Source organism: Lepus europaeus, chromosome 12, assembly GCF_033115175.1.
Source record: "Lepus europaeus isolate LE1 chromosome 12, mLepTim1.pri, whole genome shotgun sequence".
Taxonomy (NCBI): Eukaryota; Metazoa; Chordata; class Mammalia; order Lagomorpha; family Leporidae; genus Lepus; species Lepus europaeus.
In genome coordinates, this window is record NC_084838.1 from 56500494 (window position 1) to 56524790 (window position 24297).

A 24297-nucleotide genomic window follows, 5' to 3' on the forward strand; every position below is an offset into this window, starting at 1 on the left:
TGCCCCTCCTCCAGGCCAGCTGTCTGCTATGGCCCGGGAAGGCAGTGGAAGATGGCCCAAGTGCTTGGGCCCTGCACCCGCATGGGAGACCAGAAGAAGCACCTGGCTCCTGGCTTCGGATCAGCATGATGCGCCGGCCGCAGTGGCCATTGGAGGGTGAACCAATGGCAAAAAGGAAGACCTTTCTCTCTGTCTCTCTCTCTCTCTCTCTCTCTACTCTGCCTGTCAAAAAAAAAAAAAAAAAAAAAAAAAAAAAAACAACAACAACAATGGGTCAACAGGGAAGAGTGGGTAAAAATCAAAGATCAAAAAAATGAGTAAATTTTTATGATTATAATCATCTTCTTGATACTGTTAACACAATTATCTTTCATGGCCATCTCTTCACTGAAGCTTTTGTAGGGGGTGAATTCATTTGTCATTTCTTCTAAAAATACATATATGAATTTTCACAGAAACGTGCAAAAGACTTTCAAGGTCTTCCTTTGGCTGAACCAACCTATCTGAATTCAGAAAACTATGTCTTACATCTTTTTGTTACAGTCATAGATAAAAATATATATGTAGAATAATTTTAAAACAGGGTTGAATTGCATGGGTCATAGTAATTATGGCTAAAAATAGTCCAAGTGCTTAATATTTCCAAAATAAAGAAACCCAAGCAAAATTTTAATACCTTATTCAGTTTTATATCATATCCAGCTTTTAATACATAATTTTCAATATAATATAAAGCTGTTAAATTTTACCTAAATTTTATAAAATATCTTATTCTTTCTGTTCCTTCAACGAGTTCATTTTTATGAGGCAGATAGTAGGGTTCTTACAAGTTACTTAATAATAGCAATTTCACACCACATGTAGAACTTATAATTCTCAAATAAAAGGTAGAATTAGTATAAGAACACAAACTTTAGAAAATTTACCCCAAACAAAAAAATTAAATCGCATTGCTTATAGCCTCAAGACAGAATGACAAATACCAATACTCTCTATGTAGTATTCTAACTATTGGGAAGTTTTCTTTTTATGCATATATATTTGGTAAAATATAATTTCAAAAAATAAAATTGAGGTACTTCCCAGAAATCCAAGGAGTTTGGAAAAGGTTTTTTTTTTTTTTTTTTTTTTTTTTTTACCTTTTGGTCTTCACAATTACTTTTGTATGGGAAGAAGTTTCTTATATCCCTTCTAATAAAGTGAGGAGGAGTCAGCTAAGTATTCAAAGAGAATCATCAGGAAGCATTACAGGTACAAATGCAAATGTGACTTTTATGAAAAGATTCTTGACCTACCCTTCCATGACTACATATCATCTAAAATATTTCATGTTTTCAGGCTGATTCTTGAACCTCCAAGTCATCTGAGAGCCAAATATGGTTTCCAAGACCAAACAATGATGCTTCAGAATATTAAATATCTCTTTAAGGCTCCAAATTCAAAGGACTTTAAAAAAATATGACTAGAGGAAGTAAGTCCCGAGTTTGTTCATAAGTAGATGAAATGCTCTACAGTTGGTCTCAAATCCAGTTATTCATCGTGGACCATCTATGGGCTAATATGAATCAGCTATGACAATCAGATACAGTCTACTGTGATCATGTCCCTGATCAGGGACAGAAATAAAATGGAAAAGTCCTGAAAATATTGTGCCATTACATTGGTTACGAACAGCAAGTAGGTCATTGACCTGGACCTTGCATCGAGCAAAACAGGAACCAGAATGAAAAGAAATCAGGAGAGAAAATAGCTCTGCAGGGTGCTTTGCCTGCTGATTTACAGAAGTGTCTGTGATCCCTGAGATGGCATCACACAGCAGCAAAAACAAGGAGCTGGTGCCGAGCACAGGATCACGAATAGACAATGGACAGCAACGCTTATTAGTTTTCATTTCATTTTATTTAGTTTAAAAATTTCACTTTTAAATTTTAGAGGCTTAATTGGAGCTTGGGTTATGTTGATGATAAATAATTGACTAAATTTGACTGACCTGGCTGGGCAAGGATCCAAGTTGCACTCCTGGAGCTTGGGTTTGGGTTTGATGTTCTCTGGATAATAATGACAGTATTGGTCAGCAACCACACGGTTGCTCCGAAGATCGTAACACTCAGCCGATGTCAGCTGGTAACCTGCAATGTCAAACCGTTCAGGGAAGTTTAAGTGCACATGCCAATACGGCCTGTTTATTTAGGATTTATGGTCATCTCACATTAATGGAAATTATTCCCCAATGCCCCAGTCCTTTCCAGGAAAAAAAAAAAGACTCATAAATGGAAGGTTCATTAATTTTTGCAGGCCTCCAATAACTGTTTTCTCAAGCAATCCACTCAGATTTTAATATTTAAAGTATTTCATAGGGCATGAATTATATCCAGGCATAGCTAAATTCTAAGACTGTAGTGAGTACCATTCTTTTTGTTTCTTTTGCATAATCTAAAAATATAGCCCACAATCTGTATCTGAAAAAGATCATCAGTACTTGTTTACCAAACCTTCTTACTCAAGGATGCCCAACTGCCTCCCTACCACCCAGGGAATAAACTTCCAAATAAATAAATAAATAAAGTCAATTCCAACATTTCCTTCCTTGGAGTATAGCTAAGTATCAGATCCTGCCAGCTGCTCGGGAGCATTATTTTGGCCCAGATGCAACCTGAATTGATTGAGATGATTAAATGGACGATTTGGATCCCATTTCTCTACAGAACTAAAAACAAACAAAAAAACTTCTGTGCAATTCATTTTTTTTTCTTTTCACAATTTTTTGGTCATTTCTCTTTAAATTAAATCTCCAGCCCATGTTAGCATCCATCTACACATTTACACTGTTTGGAGAATCTCTAAAAGAAGTTGCTGCGTAACACTTCTATTCATGATGCTTTTTTAGCTTTCCCATGGACCTCTTCTTTGTCCTATGTGTTTCCGTGGAGGAGTGGGGGCCGGGGGTGGGGGGAGGGGGGTAGCAGGGATGATCTAGACATAGATTCTTCAGGTGAAAAATAAATGTATTTAAAAAATTTTAAAAATTAGACTGTTTGTATCATTCTAATCCTAACCAGTAATGCAAATATATTCTCCTTGGCAGGTGTTTGAGTTATTGCTAAATAAGGATGAGGAAGCAAGATTTAAATTGTCGAGGGACTTGTAAAAGATTTTAGGAAATCAGAAGGAGGCTTTTAAGCCAGATTTCCTGGCTCGAGGCTGTGTTCTCAGACCACCCACAAAAATGAATTGTTCATTAAAGACCTAAAAAAAGACCTTTTAAAATTCTACTGGAAAGATGAAAAGCATGGAAAGCAATGTGTAAGAACACATGTTCCATATAATTTTTTGTGTTAGAAGAAAATCAAGTAGCAAAATTATATTTTAAGATAAGTAAATATACTTTACTTTTCAATTCCATTGCAGCTAATTTTATGGCAAACAAATCATTTTATGATTATCATATGATAATTTCTACTCAAGGAAGGAATTTATCTTGCAGTAAAATTTGGGCGCAAACAATAATTATAAATCAGAATTTGCTAGCCTAGCCTACACTTGTTGCCTTGAAGCTAGTACAGAGTGTATGAAATCAAAGGTTTGGACAAACATGTAGTAAATGCCCAAGATGTTCAGATGGTCATGTTTTCTAGTTTCATAAGGTGTTTGGAGTTACAATTCTTTACACTTAGCAAAATGTCCAAGTTTGGAACCAAAAACAGAAAAGGGAATTTAGAATCATTTCTTCAGTAATTTTTAAGCTGATCCATGAATTGGGAAGAAGGCTGGTCTCCACACCCCTCACATCTTGACTCATACAGTTTTCCTCCTATGTAGGTTTCCTAGTAAGATCTTTTCTGAAGAAAAAGTTTGATACCTAAGAATATATGAAAACCACTGATATTTCTGTTATTTCCCTCAGATGTGAGGAAAATGAGGCTCAGAGGGGTCCAATATAGATAAATCTAATATTAATTACTTTGTTATACTTTAAGTCATTGTCAACGTTATTAAAATCATACTCTAAAAGCAGCTCTATATGAAACTGGCACCGTCTGCACATAATTGAATTGCTGTTTCTCACAAAGCCTGGTTTTTGTTTTAAAAAATTATCCCTTTGGATTTCTTTCTTTGAAACTGTTTCCTGTACTGGTTATTAATAGGTACATGAAAACAATCTATTCCCATGAAACCTCAAAGTAATTGGCAGTTTATTTTTAAACAAAGCAATTTTCTATTCAGGATAGATAGAACAATTAGAAACAGTCTATTGAAATGCTTAAAATGTTGAATTAATGGTTACTTTATAATAACTGTAAAACACTTCATAGCATTTTGACTTTTTCTTTTAAGCTAAAATCTAATGTTGTTCTACAGAATACATTTTCAGTCATTTGCTCACATTACATAGGAAGAGGTAACATGGGTGAATTATATCATACATTCTGTTTTCCAAAAATGGCTTGGTAATCATTTGTCTCCAATTTGAGGCAACATCCTTCTATCTCTTGTCAAATTAATAGTGGTACCTATGTGGACACATTATTCAATTAACTGGCATCCATGAAACTAGAACCAAAATATTTTTGATGTGCTAATTTTCAAAGGAATATACATACAGTTTTATACTACTTATACTAGGAAAACTTTAGAAACTGATAATCCAGAAATGCTCAGTTGGCAATGAATTCAAAATATTCATATACTTCTTCTTACTCTTCTTGAAAGAATGTGGTAGCATATTCCAATGGCCGCAAAAACTGAAATTTCTTGACCTCACTCCTATTTATCACAAGAAAATAATTTGAAAGGATAAAAATATTTAGATACTAAATTATTCATTTTATTATCATAGAAAATATTACGTGCTTCCCAGTGGAAAGAACGGGGCCATCAAAGAAGGAGGTACCTTTCTCTGAAGGGAGGAGAGAACTTCCACTTTGACTATGACCCTGTATGAATAAGATTGAAGTTGGCAAACCCTAAAGGCTTCCATAGCCTTGGCAACTCATGACTAGAGCCTAGAGAGATTACTGATGCCATAAACAAGAGTGTCAAATTGTTAAGTCAGCAACAGGAGTCACTGTGTACTTACTCTTCATGTGGGATCTATCCTTAATGTATTGTCCAATGTGAAGTAATGCTATAACTAGTACCGAAACAGTATTTTTACACTTTGTGTTTCTGTGTGGGTACAAACTGATGAAATCTCTACTTAGTATATACTGAATCGATCTTCTGTATATAAAGATAATTGAAAATGAAAAAAAAAACTTGGTTTTAAATTGGACATTGCATACAAAATTAATCAATTTTTAAAAAATATCATGTAGGATCTCTGTCCTTAATGTGCTATACATTGTGATTTAATGCTATAACTAGTACTCCAACAGTATTTTTCACTTTATGTTGCTATGTGAGTGCAAACTGTTGAAATCTTTACTTAATATATACTAAACTGATCTTCTGTATATAAAGAGAATTGAAAATGAATCTTGATGTGAATGGAAGAGGAGAGGGAGCGGGAAAGGGGAGGGTTGCGGGTGGGAGGGAAGTTATGGGGGAGGAACCATTGTAATCCATAAGCTGTACTTTGGAAATTTATATTCATTAAATAAAAGTTTAAAAAAAAACACATACTTATTAGAATATAGCAATAACTCAACAAATTCTTTCTAAATGAATAAATTAGACCTTGTTCTGAAAAAAAAAAGAAAATATTACGTGCTTAATATAGCAACAACTTTAAAGCAAATGATCTGCTATAGAGAAATGACTAAATAAAATATTCTGAAATAATTGAGGGAATTATTATGTAACCAGAATAATTATGAAGAGCAGACAATGGGACAAAAATAACTTTTCTGATAGCAAAAAATGCTATGTATGCCACAGATGTGACATAGCCAGAAACAGGCATTCATTTTGTGACTTCTCAAGAGAAATGCACTTAATGTCTACAGCAAAAGGCATTCCTTATAATGCATGCAAGATGGGGGTGGAGCTAAAAAATAAAAGCCTAAGTCTACAATGCACTGATTCTTGCCCCTCATAGTTAGCAACTTATTCCTCTAATTAAGTAAGTTTGACAATTACTCTTTACTTGATTCACTTCAACCAGATGAGTAGTTTATCCTCAAATGAACATAATTTGTCAAATCATGATACATATCTGTAGTCATGGACCTTCATGAATCCAAAGAAAGCATTAAAGTCCATTTCCTGAGCTGGGATTCTACAGGCAGAAGATGTACTCTGGGCATCTCGCTCAAGGTAATCTTCCTCATAGGAGGGCTTCAGGACTGGATTCTGTTCAGAAGGACCTAATCCACTCTGGTACTCAGTTTCTTCCATGCTGATGTTACTCTAATAGCCAAATAGCCAAGTTTCTCCTTACAGGAGCCAACAGCATCATGATGAGTAAACACCATTACCTCCTCCACAGGTTGCTGAGCAAGGAAAGAAATCCGTCTCCCTCCACCGGTGGATGATAGGCTGATAGAAGATGAACTGCACTGTACTGTCGGCAGGCCCCGAGTTACGGACCTGCAGAGACAACAGAGAGATAGAAGGACTAATGTGACAGTGTGGCTCTGTGGAAGACTGCATATGGAGAGAAGGGGTGATGGCAAAATGGTCCTTGCACTGCACCTGCTGTTTCTATTGTTATCTCCTCTCTTTTGTTGCCACAGGACAAGGAAAAGCAAAGTCTCAATTTGTGTTGCAGCTGCTTTCTTTCCCAGTACAGTACTCCCTTCTCTACCTTTATTTCCAACCTCTTTGCTATAAACCTCAAAATTATGTGGACATTTAAGTATAGGTTCAGAAATAGACAATTTATTTTAAGAAAATTTCAAAAGCCATACACTGCAGAAAAAGACAAATATCATGTTTTCCATGATTGGTAGTAATTAATATACAGAGCACAAAAAATGTAGTGTATAAAAGTGAAATTTACATTTTGAGATTTGATGATTGTTTGCAGTCCTTGTCTATACTCTCAAGAGTGGTTTTTCTACTTGCTACTTATTGAATTCTTTATTTAGTGGAAGGTTAAGCTTGTGGTTATAAAATAAACTGAAAGTATGTCATTGTAAAAATTAAAAGAAAAGGAAGGAGGAGGTAGAGTGGAAATGTAGAGGGGAAGGAGATAGGTTGAGAAGTATCTTTATGCTCTTGAATCTGTACATATGAAATACATGAAATTTGTTCACCTTATACAAATAAAAAATTTAAAATAAAAAACTGAAAGATACTGCCTTTGGTTCAAACAAGAAAAGAGTTCAAGAATTAAGTAGCTCTTTCCATTGGCAGACACACAAATACATCATCTTCTTGTCAACTTGATTCACATATTTTAATGTGCAAAGTTGCCATTAGAAGCTTGTTATAATGCACATACCTGAGCCTATATCCAGAGCTCCAGGAAATTCAAGGAAGTCCAAGAACCAAACTTTGAGAAATACTAACTTTTATTATAGAAGCAAGTACATTCACACAAAATTGATGCTTATAGAAATTGTAACTTTTTTTAAAAAAGAGGTGAATATGAGACAATTTTTTAAATTTTTCTTAAAAAGTATAAGGTTGAGAAAACTCACACTAAAAAAACAGAAGAAGTACCTAATACAAACAAGTAATTTCATGAAGACAGGATGATGTATCATGTGCTCAGGCTGTTTTAAATTCTGTAAAGCTGTGGTATGATCAGTTCCTTTGTACGTAGCAGTGTATGTTCTTATACGCAATTACTGACCCATGCTTTAAAACCCACATGGTGTGTTACAGACCCGCCTTGTTTATTTCTCTGATGGGTTTTGAATAAAGTATTTCCTGTCTTAATAAAAAGAAACAAAAGATATGTCATGCAATGTTGGGCAAGGCTTGGACTATTTGTTACATTAAAGGAGGTTCCAAATACAATTGAGTGGATTACTTTTAACTCCAATTCCATCACAGCAATTAGAGAAGCAACAGAGTCCAGCTGCACCATGTGGTGTGTCTTTGTTCGATATTTCTAAGCTTTACCACTGTCCTAACTGCCATTCACGTAGGTTAAAGTGGTAGATTTGGCCTTCAGATTATTTTAAAGACAGCTCTATTTCTCTGCCCCCAAGTCTAACAAGTGGATTAGATGCCTAGAGTCAAGGGGAAAATAGGAATACTGAAGAAACTGGACTAAGACAAAACACAAGCATGCTAACCTCTGGGTAAGTGTCTGGAGTTTAGATGGAAATGGTCCCCAGAAAGTCTGGGAGAGCTGTAATGCAGAAAGAAGAAAGAAGACCAGCAGACCATCTCATATTGCACTGGGAGTCTGACCCATGGAACATTCAGGTCTTTGCTAATTAGAATAAACAGTGATACAATTCCCTACTTTAAAACAAAAACAGCTGAAGCAATACAGTGTCTTTCACAAAGAGGGAGCACTACCTGTAGATTAATATTTCTCCGTCCTATGTGTCACATACAAGGACACCTAATTGCTCGCTTAGGGATGTAGTATTAATCATGTTCTTTAGAAAGCTCTTTACCCCTCTAGCTCACAAAAGCCTCTAGGTCTCTGGGGATGTGTGGTTATCATGCTGGAAAGCTATTAGAAGAAGACTTTCATTTGAACAAAAACTCCATGAAAAAATAAAAAGGCCAGAAAATTTGTTCAGACCTGGAAAGATATTGTTTTTCTGACTTTTTTTTTTGCAGGGGTGCCATTTGGAATGCTGGAAATTAAACTGAATCCTGGGACAGTGAGAGGAAAAAACAGGCTGTTGTGGCCAAAGTAAGGAGGATATAACATCATGATACTTGGAGACACCTTCTTTTAGAATATGCATAGTGTCTGGGCTTGCCTTTTGGTTTGGTTAAAAAGGCAGAAATGTGGAGCAGGTCTTTATTATTATTATTATTATTATTATTATTATTATCCTCAGGTCCCCTAGAAGATACATGAAAAGCATCTCCTGCCCTACAAGGAGAAATGAATCACAAGAAGGAGTTCTGGTGTTAAGAGGGAAGGTTGGACGGTTAGCAAACACCATGCTAAAGGAAAGAAAACAAGAGGCTTAGAGAATTGTTCTTCATTTGTTCCACATAAACTATGTATTAACCATGTATACACTGCCATAAGGCTGAGGCCCTACACTTTTATTGAAGAGTTTGGAAGTCAACAGGGACCTCTTATTTTAAAAGGATAAAACCAATCACTAGCTATCCAAATCCATGCATAATCTTGCCTTGTTTCTTCCATACTGATAACATTCCTGCTTTTCTTTTCTCAGTAATCATATTCTATCTTTAATAAAATAGCAACACTATCATAGCAACCAGCACTGATTAAACTCCTAACATGTACAGGTGTATTTATACAATGATCTTACAAATGTTCATAGAAAATATGTATATGATGGAGAGGAGGAAGAAAGGAAGTATCATTATATTCTTAGAATTATATCTAAACTGAGGCTAGTGCTGTGGCATAGTGGATAAAGCCGCTGCCTGCAATATCAGCATCCCATATGGGCATGGGTTCAAGTCCTGACTGCTTGACTTCAGATCCAGCTCCCTGCTGTTGTGCCTGGAAAAGCAGCAGAGGATGGCTCAAGTGCTTGGGGCCTCTGCACTGACATGGGAGACCTTAAAGAAGCTCCTGGCTCCTGGCTTTGGGTTGGTTCAGCTCTGGTCATTGGAGCCATTTGGGGAGTGAACCAGCAGACGGAAGATCTTTCTCTCTCTCTTCCTCTCCCTCTGCTTCTGTTTATCTGCCTTTCAGATAAATTACAAAAAAAAAAATCTAAATTACACTGAATCTGTTCTCTTTGTATTATCATATTAATATGGGAATTAATGAGAAAAATATATACTTAAAATATTTCTAATTTGGAAATGCATATAGTTATTTAAAATAAAGGAATGAGTAAAGAAAATGTGTATTATGAAAAATTATGCATGGATTTTAAAAAAATTTCTGCATCAATTTATTTGATTAATTTATCTAATTTTTCATTCTATTTTCCATGAAATTTTTGTATTAAATCAATCTTAAAACTACTCAGCATTTTCTTTTTGTGCTTAGAAGTTTTACTGATCAAAGTTAGAACAATCATCGCCTGCCTTGGCATAACTCCGAAATGGAGTTCTTGTTAGATTCAGACTTTAAAGGTCTTTTTAAGCTCATTAAGTTATTGTAAAATAAGAAAGGTTTTCTAATGTTTTTGAAAAAGTACTAATCACTGATAAGTTAATTTTATATTCAAAGTGGTGACCTAACACTTTGAAAGATGATATCACCCTTTTGAATGTATAATGTATTAATTAATTCCAGTGTCCCAGGATAGGGGAAACAGGGTGAGGGGTGTACGGGAACTCTTTCTACTGCTATCTCTGTCTCACACACACACACACACACACACACTACTCAGTATTATTGTCTACATTTAAGTGACAATGAGAAAAATGAGGTTCAGAGGGTAAGTGATTTGATCAAGCCTACACAGCTAAGGAATAGCAGGTTGGTATTTGAATTCAAGTCAGCCTAGTTAAAAGCTGTCATTTGTTTTCACAGTACCAAGTAACCTCCACAGCAGTGTTGTGAAAATATAGGCATTTATCTTTAGTTGGATCCTTGTATCTGTATTGTTTTGCTAATTTTTTCATTAGAAACAGAAAAAATACTTTAAAAATCAGGCCAAGGTGATTTGTTTGACTTTGGTGCTCAACAGTAGCTCATGGAGATGAGCCTAACATGGTCCTTTCATCCAGTTCTCTTAATTCCAGCAGGCTCTTCTCCTTATCATCATTAGCTCTTTAGCTTCACAAAGCTGAATTCCTTAAACATTTGATTCTAGCTCTCAAATGCTGAAAACTTCAGTTTAACACATTGGAATTTTGACGTAGGGAACTAATCATACCTGGTATGTGTAATTTTGATCTCCTTATGTTAATAAAAAGAAAAGCAATGAACTAGGCTCCTAATTATCATAGCTCAATGTTTATAATTCAATACAATGATATCCCATATTAAAAATAAATGAGAAAACAAAAACTGGTCTCTTTCTATAGTTACTGATTGCACTGCCATGGCATAGTTGGGAGCAATGGTTGAGCTTTAATTCCATGTCAAAGTAAAGGAATCAAGGAGAAATGAAAGCACAAGAAGGCATCATCAAATACACAAAGGCTTTCCCAGATAAAGCACCATGAAGGCATGTTCCCCTTCTCAGATGGAAAAATCACAATTTGTGTACTTTAGGATATTTCCCATCTAAGTTTCTTGATGTTGTAGAAACTTTTGCCCCAGAAGGTCTGGCAGGGCATCAGCATGTGGGAGTCTCCCCAATCAACCTTGGCTATAGTTCAGTCACTGCCTTGATAAGGACATGCAGGCAAAAGGCACCATGAGAGACCCACTACTGTGCATCTCTGAGCTAGGACCCACAGTGTAATCTGACTTGGTCATGCTGTGCTCAGGGTAATGGGGATGTCACGACTTGGGAGGGCTTGGAAATAGTGGAAATAGATCAGTATGCCTGCTAGGGAGAGGATAAAATGGAGGAAAGGTAAATCTCTTACTCAATGCTTGAGCCTTCTAACTCAATTTTGCGTTGTTCTGGCAATTTACAGCGATAACTGTATCTTAAAGAATGTCTGCAAATTATATTTTCAAGTGATTTTCTTTGCATTTCTGAAGATATGCAACAATAGTAAAATCTTCCTTATAGTACTTAATTTTGATATAATAGTTACTTCCTTGCCTTTTTCTGTTGTCCTCCATAGTCTAAAAATTCCACAGAGGCAGGTACTATTTATCTTGCTCACCATGATTTCTTCAGAATCATCTACAATGTTTGGCACATAGTAGGTGAAATAATGAGTGTATGAATTAACAAGGAAATGAATTAATTCTGATTAGTCATTTAAAGATTTGGAATTACAAACTAACATTTGTAATAGGTACTCATAGAGATGTCATTTTTCTTATCAGCATCTGTCATTTTTCTTGTCTACATCTGCCATGTTTCTTGACAATGTTACCACTTCCACCAAATGATAATAAAGTTCATGAAAAAACTATCATTACAAAACAATCTTCACCTAAGAGCACTTTATATCCTCCTGTAAAGGTTATCTCTGTAGATGGGTTGTATAATATAAGGAATGTGAAAAAAATGCTGGTAATAACTGGAATGAAAGTCAGATTCGATCACCTCACTTTTCAATGGTTTTAGTCATTGTAAATGGTGACTAAGATTAGAGATAGTTAGCTAAAATGATGTCAATCGGTAGCACTCAAATTTGCCTTTACACTTCTCATATCATTTTCTATTCCTCCTGAAACTCCTGACCTCAATATTTGAAAGCACTGTGGTTCCCATAGGCTCCTTGCTCAGGGTTACACGGCAGATATTGGTTATGTCGGAAAGTCCTTGTGACCCTAAAGTAGGGCTGGAGATATCTCTCTGGTACAATCTTTGATAACAAACAGAGTGGAAAAGACTTGTCAGGAAAGAAATGCTGAGAAGCAGAGAAGATCCGAATCTACTGAAAGAATACCCAGTGCCCAGAGGAGAACAGGAAGCAAATGAGCAGAGTGGAGCCAGCGGAGGAAGGCTTGGGCAGGAGTCAGTTTCCTTGTTCCGTATCTTAAACCTAACTGTGCAGGTGGTAAAACCATGTGAGAAACCCAACAAAGCACTATGAAGTCCAACAAAAATACAGCATTTTCTAATTAGCTTTTTAAACTCTCATAATCTATTAGCAAAAAGGGTATATTTATTGGGAGAATCATTATTTGTAGAAATTGGGTAGGAAAACGAATCACTGCTTACTTATTTCCTTTCCTAAAGTTGATTTAATAATTTCCTTCCAATAACATTTGGCTTAGGATAAAGATTTTCCCTTTAATGAACAGAAGTTGATTGGTATGGGGAGTACTTTAAAAATAGGCTGGGTGGCGGTATGAAACCATCCTGGTCTTAAACATTAGCCAAAGCTCAGCCTCCAGTAGAGAAAGTAATTAAGTATTTGAAATCTACCCAAGATGCAGAGGCTGCCCTAGGCTTTCTTAAAAGCTTTCTTAATCACAATGGCCCACAGCGAACAACTCCAGCTTTGCTACCTTTTATTTTGTTTTAATACTCAATTATATACATCACTATTTCAACATTTTCAACCCAGTTTTGTTTTTAAACATTTATTTGTTTATTTGAGAAACAGAGAGAGGGAGGGACAGAGAGAGAGAGAGAGAGGTCTTCCAATTGCTGGTTCACTTCCCAAATGGCCACAATGGCTGCAGCTTAGTCCATCCAAAGACAGGAGCCAAGGGATTCGTCTGGGTCTTGCACATGGGTGCAGGGTTCCAAGAACTTGGGCTATCTTTAGCTACTTTCCCAGGCCACCAGCACAGAGCCGGATTGGAAGTGGAGCATCTGGGACCTGAACTGGCACCAGTGGCAGAGGCTTAACCTACTATACCACAGCACCAGTCCCTCTATCCAGTTTCATTTCATAAATAACATTACAAGCTAAGAGAGGGTAGATACCTTAGATTACTTGCCCCATTTTTAAGCCATTCCTAAATGGGGATATACAAAGGGACTGTTGAATTTTTTATTTAGTGGAGGATTAAGCTAATAATTATAAAATAAATGTCATCACAAAATTAAGAGAAAAATTGGAAAGGAAAGAGAGTGGGAAGTATAACTATGTTTTCAAAACTGTATCTATGAAGTCTGTTCTATTTATAAAAATAGTTTAAAAAGGAAAACATTTGGGGCTGTGGTGTAGCAGGTAAAGCCTGTCTGCAGTGCTGGCATCCCATATGGGTGCCAGTTCGGGTCCTGGCTGCTCCACTTCTGATCCAGCTCTCTGCTATGACCTGGGAAAGCAGTGGAAGATGGCCAAAGTTCTTGGGCCCTTGCATGGGCATGGGAGACCTGGAAGAAGCTCCTGGCTCCTGGCTTTGGATTGGCGCAGCTCCAGCCATTGCAGCCATTTGGGGAGTGAACCAGCGGATAGAAGACCTCTCTCTCTCTCTCTCTCTCTCTCTCTCTGCCTCTCAAGTAAATAAATAAATTTTTAAAAACAGAGGAAAACATTCATGGGCAAACAATAAAGAGATTAAAAAATAAAGTTTATTCCTCAACATAAGCTCCATCCAAACACTTTTGAAAGCTATGATACTAGCCGTTTGTGTGTTCCTAAAGAACTGAAACTCCTGGGAATGCAACCATGTCAGTGTAGTCATTTTTACATCATTACCTGAAGAAAAATGGGTGCCCTTAGAATAGTTTTTCTAATTAAGAAACACAAAGAAGCCAGAAGAAGCCTAGCCCTGACTGTAAAGTGGATGCCTGAAGATTTCCCATTCAAACTCACAGAATTGTTCTCAACTAAGAGAGGAGTGAGTAGGAACATTGTTTTAGGGAAGGATTCTGGAGAAGCTTCCCCAAGCATTTCTCTACCAAAGCTTTCACTATCCTTCTCACAACACTGTCAAAATAATCAGACTGCATCATTCTTTGGCGTTCCAGAGAGTCAATAAGCAAAGTGCCTCAACTTTAGCTTAATATATGTTGCTCTGGTGGGGACTTGTTTTCAAATTGAAGTCTTTTTTTCTTAGTGCCTCAGAATGGATCCTGTTCAGCTATGTTATAATGAGTACAAATTTATTTTGTACAAAAAATGGAAATGCTTGAGATTTTTTTTCATAACATACATTTTCTATCACCTGTTTAAAGACCCTCTGTATACGGAAGTTATATACACTTAATGAAGTGAACTCCTATTACTCCGCACATGTAATTTTTTCTAGTCTCCTTGTGTTGTTTCCTACTACCAATAAAAATAAATTTGGGTGTTAAATTATATACCCAGTGTGGTCAAGGCTGTTCAGGAAAAAAAAAATTATGAAGGTATTATCTCTGCCTAGTACTCTAAATTTTGCAAGTGGGAATCATAAGCTTTCTGTTCCCATAGAATAGTCAAAAATGCCACTTTGACAACAACTGGGGTGATACTTAACATTTTCAACAAATCCCCAACTACAAAAATGTAATGCATCTTATAGATTGACTTCCAACTCTTTTCTTGTTATCAGTACATGAACTGCGAGTCAGTGTTTTTAGCTCTGAGTATACTTACTATTTGCCCTTCTGCTGTGTGTTTCTGCTACTTTGGTAGTTTAGCTACTTTTCACTTTTCTCTATCTAATCTGGGGCTGTCTGACTAAATCTTTCAAATGGGAAAAACTAGAACATGTACAAAAACACCTACTTTCATGTGGAGAGCTAAGTTGGTGGTTCTGACGTAGGATGGACCTATGAATCAGCAAGTTTCTTTCTTTCCCTAGGTTTGTAGCTTCAGAGGGAAGAAGGGATACTAAGCCATTCAATATGAACGCATTTCAAAATGTTCAAAGAAAAATAGATTTTAAACATAAGTTTATTTTTGTGCAAAAGAATTGAAATCCATTCTTAGGTTCACAATATACAATTTCTATGAACTTTTGAAGACACTTCACTGTCAGATGACTTCCATTGATTACTGTATTGGCAGACACTATAGCCAGCCTTGCACATCCATTTATCTTAGTTACTGCTGCCAAATTGTTCATAGGCACAGCACTTATAAACTGATCAGTTTCTGACCAGCTTCAGAGAAGCAGTTTTCTGCTCTTACAAAAACAGAGTTTTAAAACTGGTTTTACTGGAAGTTAAAGTACTTCAAAAGATGAAAGGAAGTAATTCAGTCATACTCACTTTAGTACAAATTATATAATTTAATCCCTCACAAGGGCTCCCTTGGTATGAGGGCACATTTATATAAATGAGTCAACAGGAGGTAAAACAATATACTTAAGGACACAAATCCAGTAAGCAGCAGGACACACCAAATCCTAGAATGCTTATCCATTATACTAGTTTTGCCAAAAGTGTTTGTACAGCTATGTGACAAGCTTCAATTTTTAGAAGAAATGCCCCCCTAGAAAATAAGATGAGAATTTATAATGTTTCTAAAGGTGGTCAGAAAAGGAGATTTCAGAACATTATTTTGGAACCAATGGCAATATACAACAATCCCTCACAGTGAGAATAATCTTCACCTTGTACAAAAATGTCTTTTTCTTTTAAAGAAATAAAAATCATATTTTGGCAATAAAATTCCATGGAGATAGTGACAAGTAGCCACTTGGGTTTCTTTGCCAATTACTTGAAAAGTAAGATACTAAATTAATAGAAAAACACATTCAATAGCATATCTATATATAGGTCTAAGAGTCAAAGGGATCACACAAACAAGACAAGTGTCTGCTAATACTAACTGATAGAATCAAAAAGGGAGAGAAAGATCCAACATGGGAAGTGGGATACACAGCAGACTCATAGAATGGCAGACGTCCTAAACAACACTCTGGCCTCAGAATCAGCCCTTAAGGCATTCGGATCTGGCTGAAGAGCCCATGAGAGTATTGTAGGCTTGGAAAGCCAAGATACCATGGGAAAAAAAAAAGAAGAAGAAGACCTAAATGAAAGATCTCTGTGAGTGAGATCCCAGTGGAAAGAACGGGGCCATCAAAGAAGGAGGTACCTTTCTCTGAAGGGAGGAGAGAACTTCCACTTTGACTATGACCCTATCGGAATAAGATCAAAGTCAGCGAACTCTAAAGGCTTCCATAGCCCTGGCAACTCATGACTAGAGCCTAGGGAGATTACTGACGCCATGAACAGGCGTGTCAAATTGTTAAGTCAGCAACAGAAGTCACTGTGTACTTACATCCCATGTGGGATCTGTCCTTAATGTGTTGTCTAATGTGCAGTGATGCTATAACTAGTACTGAAACAGTATTTTTACACTTTGTGTTTCTGTGTGGGTACAAACTGATGAGATCTTTACTAATTATATACTGAATCGATCTTCTGTATATAAAGATAATTGGAAATGAAAAAAAAAACAAACAAACCTGGTGTTAAATTGGAAATGGCATAGAAAATTAATTTTTAAAAAAATATTATGTAGGATCTCTGTCTTTAATGTGCTGTACACTCTTATTTAATGCTATAACTAGTACTCCAACAGTATTTTTTTTCACTTTGTGTTGCTATATGGGGGCAAACTGTTGAAATCATTACCTAACATATACTAAACTGATATTCTGTATATAAAGAGAATTGAAAATAAATCATGATGTGATTGGAAGGGGAGAGGGAGCGGGAAAGGGGAGGGTTGTGGGTGGGAGGGAAGTTTTGGGAGGGGGAAGCCATTGTAATCTATAAGCTGTACTTTGGAAATTTATATTCATTAAATAAAAGTTTAATAAAAAAAGGAAAATAATCCCATTTATAATGGCTATATAAAATTACTTAGGAATAAATACCAGCAAAGAGATCAAAGGCCTATTGCTGAAAGCTATAAATATAAAACATGATGAAAAAATTCAAAGACACAAATATTGGGAAAGATATCACATGTTCATGGATTGGAAGAATATAGTTAAAATGTCAGTGTTATCCAAAGTAACCTAAAAAGTCAATGCAATGCCTATCAAAATTCCAAAGGCTTTCAAAGAAATAGAAAAACCAATCCTAAGATTTGTATGGAATGACAAAATTCCTCAACTAGCCAAAGCAGTCTTAGCAAAAAAGAACTAAACTAGAGATAGCACACAATCGATTTCATAATCTTCTATAAAACTAGAATAATGAAAACAGCTCGGTACCAGTAGAAACCAGACACACAAAACAAGGAATGGAGAGCCTAGAAATTATCCATGTATTTGGAATCAACTTATCTCAAAAAGGTGCCAAGAACATGCACTGGGGAGAAGACAGTCTCTTCAATTAGTGGTGCTGAGAAAACAGAATATTACATGCAGAAGAATGAATCTGGACAATCACCCCATACCATACACAAAAATCAGCTGGAAATGACTTAAAGGTTTAAATGTAAGACCCTGATGCTACAAAACGACTAGAAGAAGATAATCAGGAAAATCTTCATGACATGATTTTTTTTTTTTTTTTGGATAAGACCCCAGAAGCAAAGGAAACAAAAGCAAAAACAGATGAAATTATGTCAAACCAAAAGCTTCTTGTAGCAAAGGAAATAATCAACAGAGGGAAGAGACAACTTATAGAGTGGGACAAAACATTTACAAAGCATACATCTAATAAGGCATTAACACCCAAAATATGTAAAGGAACTCAACTCAATAGCAGGAAAACAAATAACCCTACTAACAATGGGAAGAATCCCAAATAGACATTTCTTAAAAATGACAAAGGACCAACAGTACATTTAAAATCACCCAACATTACTAATTATCATGGAAACAGAAGAAAAATGAAAGCTGCAAGTATTACCTCACATAGATTAGAATGGCTTTTATCAAAACAACAAAGGATAACAAGCATTGGTGAGGATGTGCAGAAAAGGGAAGTCTAGCACACTATGTGTGAGAACGTCAATTGGTAAAGGCATTATGAGGTTGCTCAAAGTATTTAAAATAGGCTAAAATATACCCCAGCCATCCCACTCCTACATGTATATCCAAAGGGAATGAAATCAGTCAAAGTGATATGTACACTTTCATGATCAACATAGAATTATTTACAATAGTTAAGGTACAGAATCAATGTAAGTGTTCATCAATGAGTAAGTGGATAAAAAATGTTATGTGATCTATGCCTTTATACTGGAATATTATTCAGCCTTACAAAAAGAAGAAAATCTTGTCATTTGCAACATAGCTGAACATTTCATTGTTAAGTAAACTAAGTCAGGCACAACAAGACAAATGGGATCTAAAAGAAACCATACTCCTGAAAGTAGAGAGTAGAATGGTGGTTACCAGGATCTGGTAACAGGGGTTAGGGGTTTGAGAACTGGGGTGTTGGGGAGGTGTTGATCAAAGGATATAAAACAGAGGAATAAGTTCTTGAGGTCTATTGTACAATATGGTGGCTATAGTTGATAACAGAGTATCATATTTTTGAAAATTGCTGGTAGCTTTTAAAGTGTTCTCATCACAGAAAGAAATACTACGAGGTAATGCATGTATTAACCTACTTTCTTTAGGCATTTCACAAAGTATTCTTTTTTAAAAAAAATATTTATTTATTTATTTGAAAGGCAGAGAGAGAGAGAGAGAGAGAGAGAGAGAGAGAGACAGATGTTTTCCATCTGCTAGTTCCCTCCCTAAATGGCTGCAATGGCTGGAACTGGGCTGATCTGAAGCCAGGAGCCAGGAGCTTCTTCCAGGTCTCCCATGTGGGTGTAGGGGCCAAGGACTTGGGCCATCTTCCACTGCTTTTCCAGGCCATAGCAGAGAGCTAGATCAAAGGTGGAGCTGCCAGGTCTAGAACCGGTGCCCATGTGGGTTGCTGGCACTGGAGGCAGCGGCTCTACCTGCTACACTACAGCACCAGTTGCACAATATATTCTTATTTCAAAACATCATGTTGTATAAAATGAATATGTACAATCTTTAATTAAAAATAAATTTAAAAAAGAGTAGAGAACTTGCTTCTATCACAGTTTTGAGATGTACACATCTCAAAGATAAGATTCTGCCAAGCCTTCCTCCTTTAGACAGCTGGCACACAGCTCGCCATGAAGAATCAGCACTGCTCACATTCTCTCTAGTCTATAAAGATAGCTCTTGGCTGTACGTCTGGTTTTGTCTACTTTCTGAGTCACTGGGCTGCACAGCCAGATCATTTAAGGTATTTTCCCCATCTCAAGGATGACACTGTTCACTGAATTTGAAGAAAGATTTCAATGGTTTTAATAAAATGTAGCAATGTGAGATTGGTTTCAGATCTGGATCCAACACCTTTTAAATTCATAAAGAGGATCTGATTAGTGAGTATACTTATTAGTAAACATATATGTTGTGCAAAAGAGATTATGCTTTGAATGATGCTAAAAGCTGAATTACATACTTTATGCATAATTTTAACACCTAAATAATGGAAAATGATAATACTCAAATGATAAACTTTGGTTTTCAGTTATTTCTTTGGGAAAAATTAGGAAAGAAAAAATTTCCAGTATGAATTACATGAAGGCATAAATTTTCTTCTTTTTTTCTATATCTTCTTAAATTTCTGGCTCATTTTCAAGTTTGCATAAACTAATTTTACAAGCTACACATTCTATCTTAGAATAACTTTACGTTTATTTGATTCTTGAGGCTTTCTAATGAAACCTGAGAAGAAAAAATATATACTCTTGGAAACAACGAAGAATACTGAAGTGAGTTTCAGGCCAGAAATAAAGAGATGTGATTTTTTTTAGTTCTGGCTTGCCACTGATGTGAACTTGGGCAAGTCACTCAAATGCCCTAAAGCCAAATTTCCTTGTGGGTTAAAAGGAGATATCAGCATTTGTTCCACTTAAATGATTGCTGTGCAGTAGACATACTTTTTTTCATGCAACAATGGTTGGTACTTATTAGGTTCTATTTAGGGAGATCTGAAGACAGAGACAATTTAATTCTTGTCCTTGGGTAACACAATGGGAAGAGGTAATATATCCAGGGACCTGGGGTGGAGTGACAGATTGCTTCCAGAAGGAGGACATCCTGAAGAAGAAGCAGGAGTTAGAGAAGAGTGTGGAAGAGCATTCTGACTAGTGAGCACAGAATTACACAAAAGTATGAGGGGATAAGATATTGGAGGGTCTGCATTCGTTCAGTTGGTTAAAACAGGGGAATAGTTAAAGATGAAATTGGAAAGGTAGACAGAATCCAGATTATCAAGTGTAACATGCTAAGACATTGATTTTCATTTTAACCTGAAAACAATGAGTGGAGGTGAGGAACTGGAAGATAACAAAAAGAAATTATGCTTTTGTAAAATTTACTTTGAGGGCAACACAGATAATGGATCAGAAGCTGAAAAACTAATCTGGAGTCTGTGCTAACTTGTTCAGGTTTAAAAATGCAAAGGCATAAAGTAAGACAGAAGCAGCAAGGATGGAGAAGAAAGAAAATTCTTGAGAGATGATATGGAGGTAGTACTGAAAAAGTTTAATTGTGACTGGTGACACATACAGGAGGAGAATCAAAGGTCTTTAACTTGACTGCATGCATAGTATACTAACCTATAAGACAAGAAGTAAAGAAGATAAAGTAGGTTTCTGGACTAGATAAGTTCAATTTTGGAAATGTTGATCTCATTATGCCTATGGGATACACATGTGGTGATGTGCAGAAGGCAACTGGATAGTTGAAATGCAGTTGACAATACTCTGAACTATTCAAATGTGAATAATATTACCTGAATCCAATTTTACATTTTCAGTATGTATATTAACTCTTGCAAGTCCACTATTGAAATTGCTATGGTATAAGTAATCAGTTCAAAATACTCCAAGGGCTCAAAGAATAGAGCTATCTCTTGCTCCTTTACTGAATTTGCTTGCTTAATGGAAACTATTTATCTACAGTATAATTTCTATTATGAGCTATCTCTGATGGTTTGCAGCTTCTTGTTCACATTCATGCAGCTGGCATCTGCACTGGATTAAAAAGAGCTACTTTGCCAACGGAGATAGAGGACAGTGCTCTGGAACCCTTCTTCCATCCAACCTCACTGCCCATCACATTTTCCTACATACATTCTTACTTCCAGCTGCCATGGGGTCATCAAGCCTTAGCTTAAATCAAATGTCCTCTGGCTCCAACTCCCATGATGAAAAATTTATGGAGTCCTGGACACATTACAAGTTTTACAGCTTTACAGCTGAAATCCTTCAGGTCCTCCTGACCTACTGAAAGAAAAAATATGTTTTATTTTATTGTGATTCCCAAATGTTCTTTTAGTGTGTGCATTTTTCCAACAGAATGTGCATGTTGCTTCCAGCAATATGTTTTATATTACCTTGAAGAGCAGGGAAGCTCTAATAGAAGGAAACAACTTAGTCTGGTTGCCAGTGCAAGAGAAAGCAGAACGTGCCATTGGAAGCATGATTAATTGACCAAGTCTATGGATCATCAGCTAGCATTTTTCACTTACTCACTTACTGAGGATGCCTTTATGAGTCAACTGCTGTATCTTAATTGTTTTCAAGATAATTTATATCTCCTTACCAATGATAGTTTGGTTTCTTAGGTAGGTGTCATTTTATTAATAATGTGTGTATTTTCTGGTGACCTTAAAGTATCATGTGACCTTGTGAAGTCCAGGATGTAGCTAGCTCAACATCCTTGAATTAAACATTTCCTGGATAATCAATGGGCTTCCCAATGGCATAGCTCAATGATAAGGTCTCTCTCCCTCTTTAGGAGACTATAAGTAACATCAGTTTGGACATGATTTGAAAATAAGATACCTAAATGGGCTCACCTTGACAATGAAATCTGCTGTGAGTGGTCCAGCCATTCTCAGTATCTCTTTGTCTGGAAATTTCTGGAAGTCCACACTGGAATTGTCCACAAGAAAGGTGCCTGTAGAGCTGAGACTGTTTTCACCTTTAGTCCCCTGGAGGGTTTTGGTTTCCAGATCTACATAATCAAACATATGAAGAGAAGAGAAAGATGTTCCCAGGGCTACCACAGATCACATACAGATGCACTGCATCCAATAAAATATAAAGCTACATGAGGGATAATTATTGGTATTCTGTGGCTGACAAAATTGTGATATAAACAAAATATAAAGCCAATGCTGGATCACATGGGATTCCATACTGCAAATAAAATGATTTAAAAACTCATCAGCCAAGAATTTAAGGTACCATGTCACAAAATCTTTGAATCTCTGGATATCCTCTTTCAGGGGTCCTACTATACTACTGCCCCACTTCTTTAACCCAACCATTATCAATATATGTCTTATTGACTTCAGTGTTGATGGCCCTCAGTCTAGGATACTTCCCAGCTTCTCTTTTGCTCTGTGAGATCCAGGGTACACTTCTGAGTTGCTTCTTCCTGTGTGACTTTTTATTCATGCATCAACTTTCTGATTGCTTTGCTGCTCAAAATGAAGAAATAAGAGTAACTTAAGGATAGAGGCTGTCCTTTACAGTTATGTCTCATTTCAAGATTGTTTTTGATATTTAATTCAGTTGTGTGCACATATATGATACTTTCTAAGTGCGTAAGAAAGAGGGACTTGATGCCTGGAGCATTCTTGTGTTTGAACAGGAAGTCAGAGGATGTTGGGGATGATGATAATTCTGATGTGTGCTCCAGAGAAGATTAAGTTCTCAAGTGATTGATAGGTGATTTAGAATAACTGTCTGCCGTGTAAAGGAAGATAAATGGACTAAGGTTAATGGTTTCCAACACTTACACAAGAATCCTTCATTTGGCAGTGACTGCAGCAGACAAATAGTGTGCTTAGGTGGGGCTCCAGGGTCTCTTGCCCCAGCTTCAATAAAAATAACACCTTTTATATATTTTATAAGTTCTCTAAAGATAATAAGTACCTAAAGTATTACTAGTAAATTATTCTTCATGTGTTCTACTTCTAGTTCTTCCCTACAAAGAATACCAAGCTTGGAAAATACTGGTGTTCAATTATGTGCACAGTGACTCCTAGTTGGAGCTTCTTGTAGAACAGGACAGGCTTTACTCCCCTGGATCAGTGCATGGAGAGCTCTACAGGACACAGGCCATACCAAGAAAATATGGGTGTGGGGAAATCACAGGCATTGTCACTAGAGGAAAGCAACAACACTGAATTTCCTTCCTTCAGCCTTTGATTCTCAAGCTGTCTTACATGCAGTTGCAGAAATACATCCAAGTTCGTGAATTAACTGAGTTTCAGAAAAATCCTGGAGATGAAGGCCTGATCTGCGAGCATCTGATTCAATTTTATTGGCATCTCCTAGCTGTCCCTCTCCAGGTATTTTGGTCAAAAGTGAGCTGGGGCTGGACTAGATTGCCTAGTCTTGTTTTGGTTTGGATCCTACTACTGGACCAGCTTCTGAGAGTATAGGGCAAAAGAGTTGATGGAGAAACAGGGCATCACTTGATTTCATATTCATTTTGCTGAATCATTCCAAATACAAAAATTAAAACAAAACAAAAAATACCCAGCTATACATATGATGTGTGCAGGTTCTGTAAGCAGCATGATTTATGAATATCATTTAAAATCCCTGGACAATTAAACTAAACAAAGCCATTTTTTCAGCTTCTTAGTGATCACATAATTAAGAAATCTGGGAGATGAATATACTTGTAAAGATACACTTTCTTCTTAAATCTTCCTTCTGCAAGAAGGAGTCAGTCTTCTACCTGGCAATGAACTTGGCCTGAATATTTTCTTTCAATCTGTCAATGCTCACAAAAGTACCATTTTTGAATGTGGT

General features: G+C 36.4%; 1 protein-coding gene across 4 annotated transcripts in view; it reads right to left on the minus strand.

Annotated features, from left to right (window-relative positions):
- ADAMTSL1 (ADAMTS like 1) overlaps positions 1-24297 on the minus strand; it is a 475795-nt gene that overhangs the window by 286639 nt on the left and 164859 nt on the right. For all 4 annotated transcript variants that reach the window (XM_062208161.1, XM_062208159.1, XM_062208160.1 and 1 more), the window contains exons 7-9: positions 22326-22483; positions 6417-6528; positions 1991-2129 (exon numbers count right to left, since the gene is read on the minus strand). In XM_062208161.1, coding sequence (XP_062064145.1) covers positions 1991-2129; positions 6417-6528; positions 22326-22483 — 409 coding nt within the window. The remainder of the gene's footprint in view (positions 1-1990; positions 2130-6416; positions 6529-22325; positions 22484-24297) is intronic.